This window comes from Babylonia areolata, chromosome 10 (genome assembly GCF_041734735.1).
Source record: "Babylonia areolata isolate BAREFJ2019XMU chromosome 10, ASM4173473v1, whole genome shotgun sequence".
Taxonomy (NCBI): Eukaryota; Metazoa; Mollusca; class Gastropoda; order Neogastropoda; family Buccinidae; genus Babylonia; species Babylonia areolata.
The window spans coordinates 15,954,688-15,974,504 of NC_134885.1; the positions used below are offsets into that span (position 1 = coordinate 15,954,688).

A 19,817-nucleotide genomic window follows, 5' to 3' on the forward strand; every position below is an offset into this window, starting at 1 on the left:
TTTTGTAAATTTCTTTCCGTGTCTCCGCTGCTTACTTTTGCTGCAGCATTCTTGACGCAAACAGTCACTGTGAATTGGGGGAAGCTGTGTGTCTGGAGGATGGCACCGAATGAAAGGGCGCCAGTGTGCTTGGCTGTTTGACTGCCCCCCCTCTCTCTCTATCTGTGTGTGTGTGTGTGTGTGTGTGTGTGTGTGTGAGATATACATACATATATATATATATATATATATAGAGAGAGAGAGAGAGAGAGAGAGAGAGAGAGAGAGAGAGAGAGAGGGAGAGAGAGATTGCTGCGATTTCATTGTTTCTTTATTCATTTGTACAAGCTTCAAAAGATATATGCGTAACATTTCAGTTTTGGTGACATTTATCACGCTCCACATCGCTTCTTGCTGGTGGCAGACGTCAGCGCTGCTGGCTTGGATTATTTCCTGCTTTTAGATGTGTTTTAGAGACTGGTTAGACTGATGAATAGTTACGCTTGTAGGATTATACTTCTGACGGTCATCAGCCACTACGTCACATGCGTAATACGTCACACACATGTTTCTGGTCGTCAGACGTGAAGTACAACATCGGTACTGGGGAGAGAGAGAGAGAGAGAGACAGAGAAAGAGAGAGAATGAGAAAGAAATTTCTGAACCAGTATGTATTCTGTAATTCAATTTCTCCAAAATGTTAGGAATTATTTCCGATTTTCATTGAAAAAAAAAGGAGCACTTGATAACGTACTGGTGATTTATTTTCAGCATGTTACCCAAAACAAAAGATTTCTGTGCGCAACATTTTGCACAGTGGCCGACACGGTGGTGGAAGTCGGTCTGATATCATCCTCGTAGATGAACAGACTATAAATAAGTAAACGAACGGTGGTGGAAGTGCAGATGGAGGCTGTGGTAATGGTCAGTGCCCTCAGCCCCCTCTCTCCCTGTCTTACTGCTTCTGATTTGATTTGGACCTGAAAGGTAGAGGGGAAGCCAGGTATCAGTTGTGACCGCTGCACTGCTGTCCGCACAAAGTTGAATCAAGTGCAGAATGTGACAACCGCAGCCTTGAGCAGCGGCACTGTCAGGGTACTCCGCTTGCCACCCTCATGTTTTCACAGCACTGTTATCCTGCAAGTTCTGTACCGTATGTGAAGAGAGGATGGGAGTGGAGGAAAGAATGAAGGAAAGAAAGAAATACACACACACACACACACACACACACACACAGATATATATATATATATATATATATATATATATATATATATATATATGTACACAGAAATCCACCGTTGAGGGTATTTTTGAACAAGGAATGGAATGATTCGCCCAGGATAATGGTTGAAGCAATGTCAGTCTCTGAAAAACACCCAGTGGAACAGGCCATACTCTGCGCTCTCCGGAATGAGCCCCGTATAAAGTGGCCAAGTCCAGAACATGCCCGCGAATAATCAGGCTTGGCCAGAGCAAATCCCGGATATAAACTGGCCAGGCTACTTTATACCTGGGGTATTGTTTGGCCTAGGCCTGTTTATACCCTCTGGGCCATTTTATAGTCCCCCTCGTTTTCTCTGGAATCAACGCTGATATTTAAGATTTCTTAATGTTTAGTGTGCAGTATTTGAATGTCTTATTTTGAACGTGGAATTACCGTTTGATAGTAATCCTCCATGCTTCAATAGGAATGAAAGGATAAATAAAATTAGAATAATTTGATGGGTAATGTAAAATGTAAGGAAAGAAAAAGAAAAAAATACAGAAGAAAGAAAGAAAAAGAAAGAAAAAGATGGTATTCAAGACAGAGGTCTTCACTAAAAAGTAAAAGGGCAAGAAAAGAAACCAAGAAAAAAGGTACACGAGCGCATGCAAACACAGACACACAGACACAGACACACACACACACACACACACACACACACACACAATATGACACAACACAACACAACACAACACACATATTCAAACTCCAGTAAATGATAGTTTAACGGTTTCATTTTTTGACCATTATGGACAAAATTACAATACTTCTCGTCTAACCAGTAACTGATTGTTGAGAAGATGGAATGCTATTATTCTCATTTTAAAAAACAACATAATTATCCTAATACGTCAAGGGAAAAAAAGTGAAAAAAAAGTGACCTGTCCATTTTTAGACCAATTACTCCTTGATTTTTACTGATTTCAAGGAAAAAACGGTGAGCCTATGCGGAAGTCGTGCTTGCAACAAGTGTGTGTGTGTGTGTGTGTGTGTGTGTGTGTGTGTGTGTGTGTGTACATTGTTACTTTTTATTTGAGTATACTGCTCTCTGAAATTGTTGGACTTTTAAATTATGTTTTTAAAAGCCTTTGTACATGTTCACAAGCAGGTTTTTGTGTCATATACCGTGTCATATTATTGTTCCTTTATTATTACTTTTTGGCAAGCATTGTAAAGCTCCTTGAGTGTTGGAAAGTGCTACAGAAATTCTTGATATTATTTATGTATTAAAAAAAGTAATATGATTTATGTAATATATAAATAAATATAAATTCCATTCTTCTTCTTTCCATAAATGTGATACAGACCGGTTGGATGAGCGACGTGAATTTAACACAGGGGGTAAACTTTGTGAAACCACCATGGTTCTTAACAAACATACACATGTATTTGCGCATTTAGTTCTGTACTCTTTTTGCATGTCAGAAGCTTCCGTTTGTGTAGTGTGACAGTTGATGCGTCAGCAAGACCGTGACGACGACAGTTCACTGTGTCTGACCTCATGGGAGTTGTTTGAACTGGCTATGACAGCAGCTTGGTATGTGAAATGTGTACCTGTGTCGCCTGCAGCAAGTGTTGACCAAGATTGCCACAGCTTTAGTTTGAACCGGGTCGGACCATATCCATACCGCCCGCCCTTCATTCGCTCTTATATAAATATCTGAGATAAATATCTTGCATAAACATCTTACGCCATTGGTTTAGTTTAGAACTAGCCCGGAGCCTACCCAAAGCGCATGCCCTACATACAGTACAATTAAGCATCTTGCCACTTGATACTGCAAAATGGTGTGGGTGGGTGTCGTTCCTATTGACTGAACAAGACGACTTTCAACTGCTTCCCCCCCCCCCCCCCCCCCCGCCCCCCCCCATCCAAAAAAAAAAAGAAAAAAAAAAGAAGAAAAATCTGTGGTTGTAAATTATTCAGTGAAATGTGTACGTTTTGATACCACGCTTTGTATAAATATATTATCAAATTTACGTTAGTCTGAGTGTCGTTCCAGTGTAATCAATCTATAAATTAACAGGTAGTGTTGAGTTTCTGATAAGCTTTTACCTTGACCATGTTGACTGCCGGTCCAAGTGTTCTTCTGTCGGTGGGTTTGAAGAATAGCAGATTTGGTGTCGACATAGAACACTGAACGCTTGGTTCATGGAATAGAACACTGTTCGCTTGATACATGGAGTCGAACACTGTCCGCTTGGTACATGGAATAGAACACTGTACGCTTGGTACATGGAATAGAACACTGTACGCTTGGTACATGGAATAGAACACTGTTCGCTTGATACATGGAATAGAACACTGTACGCTTGGTACATGGAATAGAACACTGTCCGCTTGGTACATGGAATAGAACACTGTACGCTTGGTACATGGAATAGAACACTGTACGCTTGGTACGTGGAACAGAACACTGTACGCTTGGTACGTGGAACAGAACACTGTACGCTTGGTACATGGAATAGAACACTGTACGTTTGGTACATGAAATAGAACACTGTACGTTTGGTACATGGAATAGAACACTGTACGCTTGGTACATGAAATAGAACACTGTACGTTTGGTACATGGAATAGAACACTGTCGTTTGGTACATGGAACAGAACATGGAATAGAACACTGTCGTTTGGTACATGGAATAGAACACTGTACGTTTGGTACATGGAACAGAACATGGAATAGGACACTGTCGTTTGGTACATGGAATAGAACACTGTCGTTTGGTACGTGGAACAGAACATGGAATAGAACACTGTCGTTTGGTACATGGAATAGAACACTGTCGTTTGGTACGTGGAACAGAACATGGAATAGAACACTGTCGTTTGGTACATGGAATAGAACACTGTGCCTTTGGTACGTGGAATAGAACACTGTACGTTGGTACATGGAATAGAACACTGTCGTTTGGTACATGGAATAGAACACTGTACGTTGGTGCATGGAATAGAACACTGTCGTTTGGTTCGTGGAATAGACCACTGTCGTTTGGTACATGGAATAGAACACTGTACCTTTGGTACATGGAATAGAACACTATACACTTGGTATATGGAATAGAACGCTGTTCATGGCATGACCGGAATAAGAATGAAGCACACAACGCGGAAGGCAAGGGGAAGAGCACAGGGTGTTCAGAACACAAAAACAAACCGAAAAGCTTATGACGTCACACAGCCGGACATCCTGTCTTTTTGTGATTTAGCCTGTCTACCCTGAACTATCCACTGTGAGTTGTTCACGAAATATGCTTCTATTAATGCAATGCATGTCTAGGATTTGTTTAACATTTACAAAGCAATGCATGGCGTATCTAGGGTTTGTCTAACATTTGTAAACCAATACAAGGAAAATGCATGATTTGTCTAACATTTTATAAAGCAATACATGGCATATCTCTTATAAAGTCGTACAAGGCGTATCAAGGGTTTGTCTAACATGAATTACAAAGTAGTACAAGGCGTATCTAGGGTTTGTCTAACATTTACAAAGTAGTACAAGGCATATCTAGGGTTTGTCTAACATTTACAAAGTAGTACAAGGCATATCCAGGGTTTGTATAGCTGTGCACAGACAGTGTTCAGCAGGAGTTTATGTGGTCGTGAATAAATCACCCAGACAACAGTGTCTGCCTGGCTGCTTGTTGATGAAGCTGTATTATAAAAAAAAAAGAGTTATTCAATGTCACATCTTTTTAAGAATTGTAATTTTGTTTTTGTTTGTGATACATAATTTGGATTTTCTCTCTATACATAAATCGTACTTAATTTGAAAACGATACCAGTTATTTTCTTTTATACAATGGTTTGTGTGGCTGCGACTCAGTCACCAGTCATAGACTGTCCATTAAGAAAGTTGTTCTTCATGATTTGTCTCGTTCTGCACCGGTCACTGTCAACAGGAGTGTCTTGGTGGCTGCAAGTACAGGGGTAACTGTTTCCACAAGTGCTTGGTTTGTACAAAGTGTCTTGGTGGCTGCAAGTACAGGGGTAACTGTTTCCACAAGTGCTTGGTTTGTACAAGTGTCTTGGTGACTGCAAGTACAAGGGTAACCGTTTCCACAAGTGCTTGGTTTGTACAAAGTGTCTTGGTGACTGCAAGTACAAGGGTAACTGTTTCCACAAGTGCTTGGTTTGTACAAGTGTCTTGGTGACTGCACGTACAAGGGTAACTGTTTCCACAAGTGCTTGGTTTGTACAAGTGTCTTGGTGACTGCATGTACAGGGGTAACTGTTTCCACAAGTGCTTGGTTTGTACACTTGTCTTGGTGACTGCAGGTACAAGGGTAACTGTTTCCACAAGTGCTTGGTTTGTACACTTGTCTTGGTGACTGCAAGTACAGGGGTAACTGTTTCCACAAGTACTTAGTTTTTCTACAAGTTGGTGACTGCAACTGCAGGGGTAACTGTTTCCATAAGTACTTAGTTTTTCTACAAGTTGGTGACTGCCACTGCAGGGGTAACTGTTTCCATAAGTACTTAGTTTTTCTACAAGTTGGTGACTGCAAGTACAAGGGTAACTGTTTCCACAAGTACTTAGTTTTTCTACAAGTTGGTGACTGCAAGTGCAAGGGTAACTGTTTCCACAAGTACTTAGTTTTTCTATAAGTTGGTGACTGCAAGTGCAAGGGTAACTGTTTCCACAAGTGCTTGGTTTATACAAGTGTCTTGGTGACTGCAAGTACAGGGGTAATTGTTTCCACAAGTGCTTGGTTTGTACAAGTGTCTTGGTGACTGCAAGTACAGGGGTAACTGTTTCCACAAGTGCTTGGTTTGTACAAAGTGTCTTGGTGACTGCAAGTACAAGGGTAACTGTTTCCACAAGTGCTTGGTTTGTACACTTGTCTTGGTGACTGCAAGTACAGGGGTAACTGTTTCCACAAGTGCTTGGTTTGTACAAGTGTCTTGGTGACTGCAAGTACAAGGGGAACTGTTTCCACAAGTGCTTGGTTTGTACAAGTGTCTTGGTGACTGCAAGTACAGGGGTAACTGTTTCCACAAGTGCTTGGTTTGTACACTTGTCTTGGTGACTGCAAGTACAAGGGTAACTGTTTCCACAAGTGCTTGGTTTGTACACTTGTCTTGGTGACTGCAAGTACAAGGGTAACTGTTTCCACAAGTGCTTGGTTTGTACAGTTGTCTTGGTGACTGCAAGTACAAGGGTAACTGTTTCCACAAGTACTTAGTTTTTCTACAAGTTGGTGACTGCAACTGCAGGGGTAACTGTTTCCATAAGTACTTAGTTTTTCTACAAGTTGGTGACTGCAACTGCAGGGGTAACTGTTTCCATAAGTACTTAGTTTTTCTACGAGTTGGTGACTGCAAGTACAAGGGTAACTGTTTCCACAAGTACTTAGCTTTTCTACAAGTTGGTGACTGCAAGTGCAAGGGTAACTGTTTCCACAAGTACTTAGTTTTTCTATAAGTTGGTGACTGCAAGTGCAAGGGTAACTGTTTCCACAAGTGCTTGGTTTGTACAAAGTGTCTTGGTGACTGCAAGTACAAGGGTAACTGTTTCCACAAGTGCTTGGTTTATACAAGTGTCTTGGTGACTGCAAGTACAGGGGTAACTGTTTCCACAAGTGCTTGGTTTGTACAAGTGTCTTGGTGACTGCAAGTACAGGGGTAACTGTTTCCACAAGTGCTTGGTTTGTACACTTGTCTTGGTGACTGCAAGTACAGGGGTAACTGTTTCCACAAGTGCTTGGTTTGTACAAGTGTCTTGGTGACTGCAAGTACAAGGGTAACTGTTTCCACAAGTGCTTGGTTTGTACAAGTGTCTTGGTGACTGCAAGTACAAGGGTAACTGTTTCCACAAGTGCTTGGTTTGTACAGTTGTCTTGGTGACTGCAAGTGCAATGGTAACTGTTTCCACAAGTGCTTGGTTTGTACAAGTGTCTTGGTGACTGCAAGTACAAGGGTAACTGTTTCCACAAGTGCTTGGTTTGTACAGTTGTCTTGGTGACTGCAAGTACAAGGGTAACTGTTTCCACAAGTGCTTGGTTTGTACAAGTGTCTTGGTGACTGCAAGTACAGGGGTAACTGTTTCCACAAGTGCTTGGTTTGTACAGTTGTCTTGGTGACTGCAAGTACAAGGGTAACTGTTTCCACAAGTGCTTGGTTTGTACACTTGTCTTGGTGACTGCAAGTACAAGGGTAACTGTTTCTACAAGTACTTAGTTTTTCTACAAGTTGGTGACTGCAAGTACAAGGGTAACTGTTTCCACAAGTACTTAGTTTTTCTACAAGTTCGTGACTGCTTGTACAAGTGTATCGGTGACTGGTAGTCGTTGGCATCAAGTGACGTGTTTATGTTCCTGAAAGCAAATGACGTGTTTCTTTTCCTGACCGCAAGGTACATGTTCTCACGGTTTGTTTTCCTCTTTTCAGGTCACCACGGACTTGGAGGAGGTAAACTGATTTTTGTGTATTTCTGCATCTTGTCATCACCTTGATATTCCTTCCTCTCACACCCCGGTTTCTTAGCTTTACCTGCATGAGAACGCTTTTTGTTTTCAATCCAAAAAAAGCAAAAACAAACAAAAAAAACCCACAACAACAACAAAAAACAACAACAACAAAACAACAAAAAAGAAAAAAAACAAAAAAACAACAACAAAAAAACAAAACAAAACAAAAACACAAAAACACAAACAAACAAACAAAACAAAAAAAGATTTGAAATTATTCATCTCATTTTCTTTGCGTGCGAGCTGGTGTGTGTGTGTGTGTGTGTGTGTGTGTGTGCGCGCGCGCGCGTATTTGAAAAAAGAGAGAGAGTAGTGGGGTCGTTTACATGAACAAGTCACTGCTGCCTTTGTACTTTTTCCAGTATGAATTGAAAAATGTAACCATTGAAAACCCACATTCGTACCAACCAGAATTTTAATAGATAAAACTGTAGATGGCTGTCACAATTATCCCCCGTTCAACTATTTCTCACATTTTAATTTTTTTTTTCTGGTTGGACCATTTGATTCATAAGATGTAGTATATCGGCAGACTATTAAATGCTTCTTCCTGCGTGATAATCTTGATGTTTCTGTGTCAAATATGTCACAGAGAAGCTCCTGATATTAGATAGTATGTTTGTCTGTCTGTCTGCCTCGCTCCTCCTCCGTCTTTTATGAAAAGTGGACGTGTTAGACAAGTCAGTGACAACAGACGATTGCTGAAAGCAGGTCCAATCAATGAACATGACATTTGAACAACAGCCAGTGCGCTGTTAGTTTCTAAAGCTCTAACTGAATGATACTGCAGACTTGTATCACATGACGAAAGTTGTAAATTTTACAACACTAACTATCATACAACAGAAAATCGTGATTGACGTTATTTGGGGGAAGGGTGATCTCCACCAGCTGTGACACTAAACGATAATGGGGATTTATGAATTTCGCTGTGTACTAACTTGTAGCCAATATCCTAGGCATCTTGAAACCAGAGGGTCCTATCCTCTAACTAAGAATGTGGAGGCTGTGTCTAAACGTTAAGAATGCCCAACTAGAGACAGGTTTGTGAGAGCATTCAAAAGGACGAGAGCAAGACTATGTGTCAGAAGGGCAGGTAGAAGATTTGCTCTTGAAGATAAAGCGTAGCATGTCCGCCATGCAGCTGCTGTTAATCAGGAGGAAGGTGTGTAAGGCACAGTAACCGCGGACACCCGTTGGGCTGTTTGTGTGAACATTTATGTCAGCTGAGGGCGTCTGAAAGAATAGGGGATGTAGCTGGTAGTCTTTGGTCAATCATTTGGATAAATAGGAGTCAGAACTGTCATATAGCGTTAGGTTTGCAGGTCTGTGTTGACAAGGACAAAATGCCCCGGTATTGTCCAGTCTGAAAATTATGGCATCCCAGATTGTTTTCATCCTGAAATTAGAAAGAGTTCAAAATGAAGCTATGAGGCTGATCCTTGGAACAACAAAAGACACGCCCACAGAAACCATGCGATACCTGCTTGACATTCCTTCAGTGCAGGCCAGAAACAAGTTAGAACAGGTTAAGACCTACTTCAAAGCATTAGAAAACCCTAAAACCCCACTGCATGACGCAGTCAAAGAACCAAAAGGCAGCCGTCTAGGACGAGGAAGATCATGGATGGGCAAGCAGAAGACACAATCCAGCTAGTATGCCGACTACAAGACCTGAAAGAAACAAAAGAATGGGAGAAAAACCCCGAAAACCTCAACCATCTATTCTACACAGCCATTTCACCCACTCTAGGAAGACATTGTTGGGAATGGCCAGAGGGCAAAACTGATACGGAAGTGAAGCTACTCATAGAAGAAAACAGTAAAGAAGAGGATATCATCATAAACACAGATTGCTCGGTCACCAAAGACCAATCCGGTTGGGGATTCACTGCGAAACAAAATGGAAAAACAATTTGGGAAGAGAATGCTGCCTATAAAGTCACAACCTCTAGCCTAACGATGGAAGTTGAAGCTGCGACACATGCCCTCCAGTGGCTATCGTCCATCCATACGCCCGGAAACCAACATGCCATGATTCCAACCGACTCAATGAATCTCATACAGAAATTTGAAAACGGAATGGGAAGCCCAGAGTGGCATAAGGCAATGCGCAACTTTCAGATTAAAAAACTCGCATGGTCATACTGCCCGGGACATGCAGGTGTTAAGGGAAATGAGCGAGCTGACAGACTTGCTGGTAACGCAACAACAACGAGCGGCCTACATCTAGGAAAATCGGAAATCCTCAGAAAAGTCAAAGAATATAAAAAAGAACAGGTACAAGGCCATCACACCATTGATCGCCTCAAAGAAATAAAAGCAGAAAGGTAGAGCACGATGCTTTGCAAATCAAACAAATATCGACATCATTTCCAAACCAACGTTGCGCAAATTTCTTCAAAACGGAACAGAGTCTCTGTGGGCTTTTCCAAATACAATAGACTGAGCAACACACTAGACGCCACTTTCTTGGCATCAGAGATCTTTACCCATCCCTATTGCGGCCAATCAGTGGCAGCCTCTGTGCGTGTGTGTATGTGTGTCTGTGTGGGTCTGTGTGTTTGAGTGCGTTTGTGCATGCGCAAGGGTGTAAGTGTACACAAGTGTCAGGAGAGTTCTGTGCACGTGCGTATGTTTGTGTGTGTGTGTGTGAGGAGGAGGTGGGGGTGCCGGGGGCAGGGGGGGTAGAGGATGAGGTATGTGAGTGTATGCATGCCTACACTGTTGGAGCAACGGGATATTGGAACGTGCGGGTGTGTATATATATATCTTTGTATATATATGTGTGGGGTTGGGGGTGGGGGATATGGGCGTATGTGTGTGTGCTTGTACAAGTAAGTGTTCATCTGTGTGTGTATGTGTATTTGTATTTGTATTTGTACTTGTATTTCTTTTTATCACAGCAGATTTCTCTGTGTGAAATTCGGGCTGCTCTCCCCAGGGAGAGCGCGTCGCTATACTACAGCGCCACCCAATTTTTTTTTTTTTTGTATTTTTTTCCTGCGTGCAGTTTTATTTGTTTTCCTGTCGTGGAAGCTGCGATACGCAGCCTAGAAATGAGTGTGTGGAGGAGGGGGGTAGAGGAGGTGCAGGGTAATGTGTGTGTGTATGTGTGTTGGGGCTCATGTACGTCCTCCCGAAACCTGGAGGGGGTCAGGCTGGTGTTCTCCTGACCCACTCCCGGGAGGGTCACTACCTTGTGGTCGGGAGGCTTAGTGGCCAGTGATCGAGCGAGCTATGTCGGCGGGGGCATCAGTGCTTCTTGGGGTTTGGTGCTCTGGTCCCAGGTCTTAATTGACAGCCTACATAGCCATCGTAGCTGTTAGGGCTGAATAAGTGTTGTTTTTGTACTGATGCCCCTGATAGGGCTTCCCATGCCGAACAGGTCGTGAGTGAGGCCCAAACTAAACGTGACCCACTGTCCCTTTCGCTATTCTTTGTTCTTCTTTTTACCGCCTCTTTTCTGTCCTCAGCTCCCCATCAAGCCTTCTTTTCCACATTCTTTTTTTCTCTGCGGCCTTCTTTTGGCCCGCCGTGTTTGCCGTGCGGCGCGACCTGTGATGGAGGGGAATGAGATCCTGGGGATTGAGAGAGCACGCTGCTCTCAACACATCCCTTTGGCTCGGACCTCTCCTAAGACAGGCGGCACACATTGGCCCGTGTGTGTCAATCGGCTACCCCTTCGTGGGGCTGGGTCAAGACTGGCAGTTTAGTGGCTGACGAAGGTAACCCCCGTAGTGCTCGGCTCTCTGTCCCCGGGAGCTGGGCATGATCGGGGGGGAGCACGTTGGAGCTGGGCTGCTGGTTGTATATCCCTCCCGAAACCTGGAAGGGGTCAAGCTGGTGTTCCCTTGACCCTGGCCCCTAAGTTGGACCCCATGGTGGGTGGGTAAGGGAGGGATGAATTCACATTTTTCTTTCAACATGAATCCTAAACAAATACACCCCCCCAAACTCGGAAAAAGACGACGACAGGGAACGGACGACTCAGACTCTGAGTCGGAGGTCGTCGAGACCTCTGGTTTTTGGCCATCGTGGCTAGTGATGGAGGGCGCTGATGACGACAAGCCCTTGTCGGCTCTCAGCCCCTTCACTGTCCAGAAGGGCTTTCAGTGTCTGGCAGGATCGCTCAGATCCATCAAGAGGCTGAGGAGCGGAGCGTTTTTAGTACAGACAGAATCCAAAAGACAGACACAGCTCCTTCTCAAGGCGACCACTTTCGTGGATAGGGCAGTGAAGATTTCCCCTCACAAAGGTCTCAACTGCTCAAAGGGAGTCATCAGATGCCCGGAGTTGAAAGGTGTGTCTGAGGCCGAGATCAAGAGCGAACTGTCCTCTCAGGGAGTGACCGATGTGTACAGGGTGACGGTGAGGAAGGGGTCGGACAGAGTCCCGACCAACACTTTCTTCCTCACCTTCTGCTGCCCGGATGTCCCCAAGGACATTCGGGTCGGATACCTGCTAGTTAATGTCAGCCTGTACGTACCGTCCCCTCTGAGATGCTTTAAGTGTCAGAAATTCGGACACGTGAGAGACAGATGTAAGGAGGAAGAGGCGTGTGGCACCTGTTCGAAGGCGGCGCACCAGGGCGATTGCGTCAGTGCAGCCCTGTGTGCGAACTGCGGAGGTGGCCACCCGTCCTCATCGAAGGACTGCCCCGCCTGGAAGAAAGAAAAACAAATTCAGAAAGTCAAGACAGAACAGAAAATTTCCTTCTTTGAGGCAAGGAAACAGGTGGAGGCCGCGTCGCCTAGGACGTCGTATGCCTCTGTCGTCAGATCCGGGACGGTGGACGTCGCAGTCCAGACGACGTCCACAGGAACGCAGACGGACGACTTAACCGCCTCGTCGGAACCGTTGGCCTTGGGTGGAGGCGCTGTGTCCACCCCTTCCCATCCTGCGCGGCAGTCCTCAGGGGCTGCTGGGCGGGAGAGAAAAGCCTCGGGCGGAGGCACGTTGTCCGCCTCCCGCCCCACCCCACCCCCCGGCCCCCCTCGCCCCGCCTCTCGTCTGCCTGGCCCTCGGGCTGGCGGAAGTGGCCGGAAGCCCCCCGCACCTCCAAAACTCAAGGAGGGGAGGGCTGCGGCCACGGCGGGATCGGGAGGGGCCGAGGTGGTGGATATTCCGACCCGGTCGGAACCCGAAAAATTTATGTCAAAGAACAAATATTCCATCCTGGCGGACCTTGAGCCACCGCAAGTGGAGGAGCAGGGGGTAGCGATGGAATAGGCTGCTGCTTTATTTATTTATTTTTTTTAAAAACCTTTTTAATGGCAGTGATCCACTGGAATATCCGGGGATTCTATGCCAACTTCCAGGAACTCCAGCTGCTTTGTCGTGCTTTGAAACCTTCAGTGCTGGCACTGCAGGAGAAGGAAGGAAGGAAGGAATTTTTGTTTAATGTCCCGTCACACATATCGGTGATTGAAGACATTTTGTAAAAGTATTTATGAATACATCTGAGTATTATCGGTTAGAAGGGGTGGGAGATGTGGATGAATGGAGGGTTTGGGGAAACTGGGCAAATGAGGGTAAAAATGTGGGTGAAATTTGAAAGAAAAACAAAACAAACAAACAAACAAACAAAAACAAAAAACCCTCTAAATACAGTTACAGGAAATTACTTAAAGGACTTCGTAAAAGAGAAGTCGTTAAACTGACAAGCGAAACAACTGATAATGAATGCAAAAAGTCAAAAACATCAACGTTCTCAGTCACTTGTGAAGACACACTTTCGTGTACAAAAGGCTTCATCAAGCTACAGTGAAAAATTATATGCTCAATTGTCAGGTTATTAAAGCATATACACTTGACATTAGAACAATACTTGGTCCGTAATGAATTTGATAATAGTCTGAGAGCTAAGCTCAGAATTGGTCTGCGAATCGGACCAAAGTCTGAGAGAGTCAACTGACGAGGTTTTAGACTTGAATTCAAGCACCTATAAAAGTCTCTTTCTAGTATATTGCTTATTTCCTTGTATGACAATGGGCAATATACTTTTATACTATCTATATGATTTTTTGCTCCCCTTTTTGCTGCCCTATCTGCTTGGTCGTTATAACGGAATCCAGTGTGGGATGGTATCCAACAAAAATCAACATTTGTACCCTTCACAAATAGGGAGTGCAATAAATACCTAATTTCAAAAAATAAATCTTCTCTTTGATTATTCTCAAAAAGGAGCAAACCTTTTAAGACAGATTGAGAATCAACACAAAATAGGATATTACTTATTATGATTGGTATATCAACAAGATGATTTAAAGCCATAAGGATGGCCACCAATTCAGCTGTAAAAATTGAATGTCCCTTACCTAAATAATATGATTTTTCTGTTTTTAGGTCAGGAATGACAAAAGCAGATCCTGCACTGCTATCATCCAGGACCGAGCCATCAGTGTAAACTTTTAAATGATAATCAAAATTTTCTTCTAATTCAATTCTGACAGATGCTGCTATTATATGTGGAGATTCTCCTTTTGTTGTGTCAGAAGCACATATGTTGACGTTTGCTTTTGTTAACTCCCAGGGAGGGACAGGTGGCACCAGAACACGAGGTGCCATATCATGCAAATCAATGTCTGAAGAATTTAAAATATCTGACACATATGTGCGAATGGTTTGTAGATTTGAATTATTTTGTGCATTTTTTGGAAAATCAATATCAGACCTAATATTTAATTCCTCAAAATCATCCACTGCTGTACATCTCACAATATATTTAGCAGAACTTAATTTTCTGATTTCATCTAGTGGTAGAATACCCGCAAGCTTATAGGCTTCTGAGGTCTTAGTATGCACAGGTACCCCTAAAGCCAGTTTCACAGCTTTACTGTCAATTATTCGCAGCTTCTTTAGGAACGTCGGCGGGGCAGAAAAGAAAATTTCTTGACCGTAGGTCAATCTTGATCTTACGAGAGATGTCGCTAAATGTAAAAGAATTTTGGAGTCTTGTCCCCAAGGAGAGTGACTTACAATTTTTAAGAAATTTAAACTTTTAACTGCTTTAGTCACCATTGAATCAATGTGTTTCTTCCAGTTTAGTTTTGAAGTAAATAGGATCCCAAGAAATTTGATTTCCGACTTGAAAAATATTTCACGTCCTCCTAAAAAAAAACGTGGTAGTTTGCTGGGATTATAACCATTATTAAAGAGGATCAAATGTGTTTTTTCTACAGAAAACTCAAAACCATTAGATTGCATATAGCTACTCAGTCTATCGAGTTCACCCTGAAAATGTTTCTGTACATAATTTATGTAATGTAGGCTTGTCCTTTTCCTCAAGGATGTCTGAATCCATATAGCAATATCATCAGCATATTGAGCCAGCTTGGTAGATGATGAAAAACATGTATGTAAATCATAAAGCATAATGTTGAACAACAATGGAGAAATAATGGAACCCTGCGGGATTCCCATGTTTATAGGCCTAGAGGTTGATAAAGTTACTCCCACTTTTGCCACTATATATCTCCCACTTAAAAAGGATTTAACATAGTCATAAACATGACCCGACAGACCAATTTGTTTCAGCTTAAATAACAGTCTGCTATGCCACACTCGGTCATAAGCTTTAGTAAGATCGAAGAAGGACGCAAGGATACTTTTTCGCTTAGAAAACTGTTTTTTAATTTGGGTAGTGAGACGGGTCAGATGATCAATTGTAGATCTTCCTTTCCGGAATCCAGTTTGAGCTGACGGAATTATGTTATTTTTGTCACAGTAATACACCATTCTAATATTTACAATTTTCTCCATGACTTTCCCAACGTGGGAGGTAACCGAAATAGGTCTATAACTCGAAGCTTCTGTTCGAGGTTTACTCTGTTTTAATACAGGAGTTACAATGGAAGTTTTCCATACCTCAGGGATTTGTCCACATTCCCAGCACTTTTGAAATAATGTATGTAATATAATCAACCAGTTTTCTGGCAAATGGTTTAACATGGTGTAAGATACTACATCCTTACCAACTGACACATTTTTGTTACTCAACAAATGAATAGCGTTCTTTACCTCATGTAAAGTTATTGCCGAATTGATTGTATTATCATTTTGTGGGGTAGGATCTCTATATTTGTCACTGATTTCTTCTTCCTCTCTTAAAGTCTTTTGTTTAGTTGACAAACTATCTACACTGCCTGTTTTAGAATACATACAAACAAATTCTTCAGCCTTCTCTTGAGGGGACAGAAACTCTTTATCTTTTGTTTTAATAGGATAGTCTTGGAGAACAATGCCTGATTTCATTTCTTTCATTTTGGCCCACACTTTCTTCATATCCTTATGGTCAGATACTTCATTCAAACAGAATTGTGACCAGTATTGTCTTTTTTCTCGGGCTATGATTCTATTCGCCTTGATTTTTGTGTAACACATTTCTTTATGAGCGGCTTCTTTTACATCTTCATCACGTACTTTTCTGAGTTTCAACCATGTTAGGTATGCTAGTTTCTTTGTATTTACAGCCTCCGCACATACATCATTCCACCAAACATTTCCAGAAAAAATGTCACTCCTCTTTGAACCTTTTTTGGGAATTGCTATTTCAGCAGCTCCAATAATTGATTTTTGAAAGTTGTTATAAAAAACATTTAAATCTTCACAAAAAATTTCACTTTCAGAAATGTTCGTAAGATAGTTTTGAAATGTTTCCCAGTTTGCATATTTGTAATTGAATTTTGGGATTTCGTCTTCTCCGCTGTATTTAGATATATTACAATCCTTAAAAGACAGTGTGATTGGCACATGATCACTGCCTAGTGGATCATCCCCAGTATCCCACTGTACTGTTAAAGCTAGAGATGGTGATATGAAGGTTAGGTCAAGTGCCGATGCTCTATGATGAGCCACATCTGGGATACGTGTAATCCTCCCATCGTTAAGTAAATGCAACGATGAATCAACAATATTTTCAACAAAGTCAGGATGAGATATTATTTGACAATCACTATCCCAGAAGGGAGCATGGGAATTAAAATCTCCCCCGACGATCCATCTTTCTTTTGAGCAATTTAATGTTCGCAACCAATTTGTATTTTGCTTACTTGGACCTTTGGGATAGTAGACTGACGCAAAATGTATGATTTGATTATTAGAGACATGCAATTTTACAAACGTAGCTGACATCTTTTCAGTATAGTTTGAAATAGGAGATGGATGGACACTTGCGTAATTCAAACCACATTGTACGTAAATAGCTGTACTAATCTTGTCAGAATCCTCGCTTATATGATAAACCGGAGGATAATAATAACCTTTCAGATTCGGTAACTTATTTTTAGTAACATTTAATGACTGAAAAAGGAGAATATGATGAGAATTTTCAAAAAGGTAAGCACGCAGATTATCAATATTTGTACTCAAAGAGCGGGAGTTCCATTGCAAGACTGATAGATTCCTACATGTTATTTGCAACTTCTTAGTCATTTATCAGCTAGAATGAATCGTAGAAAAAAATATCATTAGATAATGAGATATCCGAATTTAAAACTAAGATAATGATAGATAAAGGGCCTTATACTATCAAAATACAAGGTGATGAGGTGTTCTTCGTGTAGACAATGTGATGACTGATTTGATGCAATGTTAGGTAGTTAACAAGCTGTAGTTTCATCTCCTCGGATGACGACGTAAAAAGGTCTTCATATAAACCAGTCGTTGTCTCCGCAGAGAGTGACCTGCCCATGGATAACGTCAAGCAGCAGGAACAAACAGCTCTGCCATAAAATAATATCTTTTAACTGTTATTGTTTTCTTTTTAATATCATCAGATTCGTTTCCCCATTCATCTGTGTTTTGGTGACGTGAAATCGGAGTTTTTTGTGCGGTGGATTCGGTAGGAGAGTGCTACAAGGTCCATTTGTGCGTCGACCTGTGTTCGTGGCTGTACTTCAGCCATTGTACCGGCGGCCTCTTTAGGAGCGGTGCTCTTCTACCAGAATATTACACGCCACGATTAACACGAAGCCGAAATCAGTATTTACTTTGTTCTTTGTGTGTTAACCCTTTTTTTTTTCTCTCTTCTTTTTTTCCCCAAACCCTTTTGGGTTTGTTATAGAATTTTTTTTTTTTTTTTTTTTTTTTTTTAAACCTGAATATGACGTCTTGCATTGACGTAACTGGATGAGGCGACGTCGTCTATACAGTTTGCGTCATTATTATGATGGAATTTAAATGGGGAAAGAATGAACAACATCTGACAGTAACCACTCCTTCAAAACAAGTACATCTCAAGTATCAACAATCATCCTTTTCACCTGATCAGTTAAACACAGAAGAACGGTTTCTTGTTTTATTAAAAGATTCGGGAAATGACTCTCTCCAGTTGCGACATTTATATCCACATTACCATAAAAAAGCCATCCAGTCTGTAGTTGGAGAGGTGGAATCTGTAACAAAACTGAGAAATAATAGTTTTTACGTCCAGTGTAAAAACGAGAGACAACGTAAGAAGTTGTTACAGACGCAAAGCATCGCGGGCATTTCTGTCTTAGCTTCAAAACCTGACCCGAAAACAGTGGGAATAGTTTTCCGAGAAGTTGACACCAGCTTTCTTTCCACTATACCTATTGTGAGCGACAGTCGGAAAATCCATCTGAAAAACGGGAGACCAGCGACAGTGATAACATTCAAACTTCATGACCTTCCAGAAAAACTAAGCTTTGAAAATGTCCATTTAAAAATATATCCATATTGTTCTCCAGTCGTAAGATGTACTTTTTGTCAATTGTTACATCACACTAAAAAATATTGTTCCAGCAATACTCATCGATGCAGCAGATGTGGACAGTCGTCTCATTCTCGAGACAAATGTACTGCTGAAAGGTTTTGTTGGAACTGCAAGGGAGACCATTCAGCTGCTTTCCATGGATGTCCGGCCAAAATCGTCGCAAGAGAAGCGAATAAACTGAAATCTAAAACTTACATTTCATTTCAAGAAGCACTTCGACAGGCAAGGTTGAATACGAATCAAAATGTGTGCGAAAAAAAGAAATCATATGCAGAAGTTGTTAAAGCTTATCATAAACTGTGTTCCAAGTCTACACAGACAGATGTACATTATGACAGTGTGTCAACACAGACTGAGGTCTTTGATGGAAAATTAATGTTGAAAAATGTATATGATGATTACACGGTATCATCAGAACGTAAAACTTCCGGTCTACATGACGTCCATTTGTCATCTGCAACAAAACCTGATCTTCACAACAACCACCTGCCATCATCATCTGAGGAGACATTACCTATTCTACATGACGACCACCCGACATTGTCACCTAAGGAGACATCATCTGGTTTGCAAGACGGTCATCTGACATTGTCATCGGAGGAGACATCACTTGATCTACATGAATACCTTCTGAAATCGTCATCAGAGGAGCCATCACCTGTTCTCCACAATGACCATATGACATCATCATCTGAAAATGCTTCACGTGTTCTACACGATGACCACCTGACGTCGTCATCTGTAAAGACATCATCGGGTATACATGAAAGCCTTCCAACAGCATCACCTCAGCAGACATTACATAATCTACATGACGACCACCTGACGGCGCCAACTGGGGAGACAACTCCTGATACACATGACCACCACCTGCCATCATCATCAGAACAGTCATCACTTAGTCCACATGAATTCATAACATCACGATCTAAGCAGTCATCACCTAGTCTGCATGACGACCACCAGACGTCGCCATCTGGGGAGACAACACCTGGACTGTATGACTACCAGAGGTCGTCACTGCAGGAGACTCTGCAAAGAGATGGCAAGGTTTTATCTCTCTCTGGTTTTAACTCCGTTTTTAAACCCGCTCAACCGAAGCAAGAGGGGTTGACGGGAGGTGTCGCTCTTTTTATTCGAAAGTCCCTTTTATACAGTACAGTTCTTTTAAGCACCCCTTTACAGGCGGTGGCAGTCAGAGTCACGCTCGAGAAAACCATCACTGTCTGCTCTCTCTACCTTCCCCCTTCCGTCCGTGTTCTGAGGCAGGACCTCATGAACCTGGTCGACCAGCTCCCACGTCCGTTTTTACTGTTGGGCGACTTCAACGGACACTCCCCGCTCTGGGGAAGTGAGATG

General features: G+C 42.2%; 1 protein-coding gene across 4 annotated transcripts in view; it reads left to right on the forward strand.

Moving 5' to 3' along the window:
- The window catches only part of LOC143286827 (1-phosphatidylinositol 4,5-bisphosphate phosphodiesterase delta-4-like), a 135,485-nt gene that overhangs the window by 29,070 nt on the left and 86,598 nt on the right, over nt 1-19,817 (forward strand). For 2 of the 4 annotated variants that reach the window (XM_076594642.1, XM_076594645.1), the window contains one exon: nt 7,641-7,661. The exons of the other annotated variants lie outside the window; for them this stretch is intronic. In XM_076594642.1, coding sequence (XP_076450757.1) covers nt 7,641-7,661 — 21 coding nt within the window. The remainder of the gene's footprint in view (nt 1-7,640; nt 7,662-19,817) is intronic. 4 annotated transcript variants of the gene reach the window in all.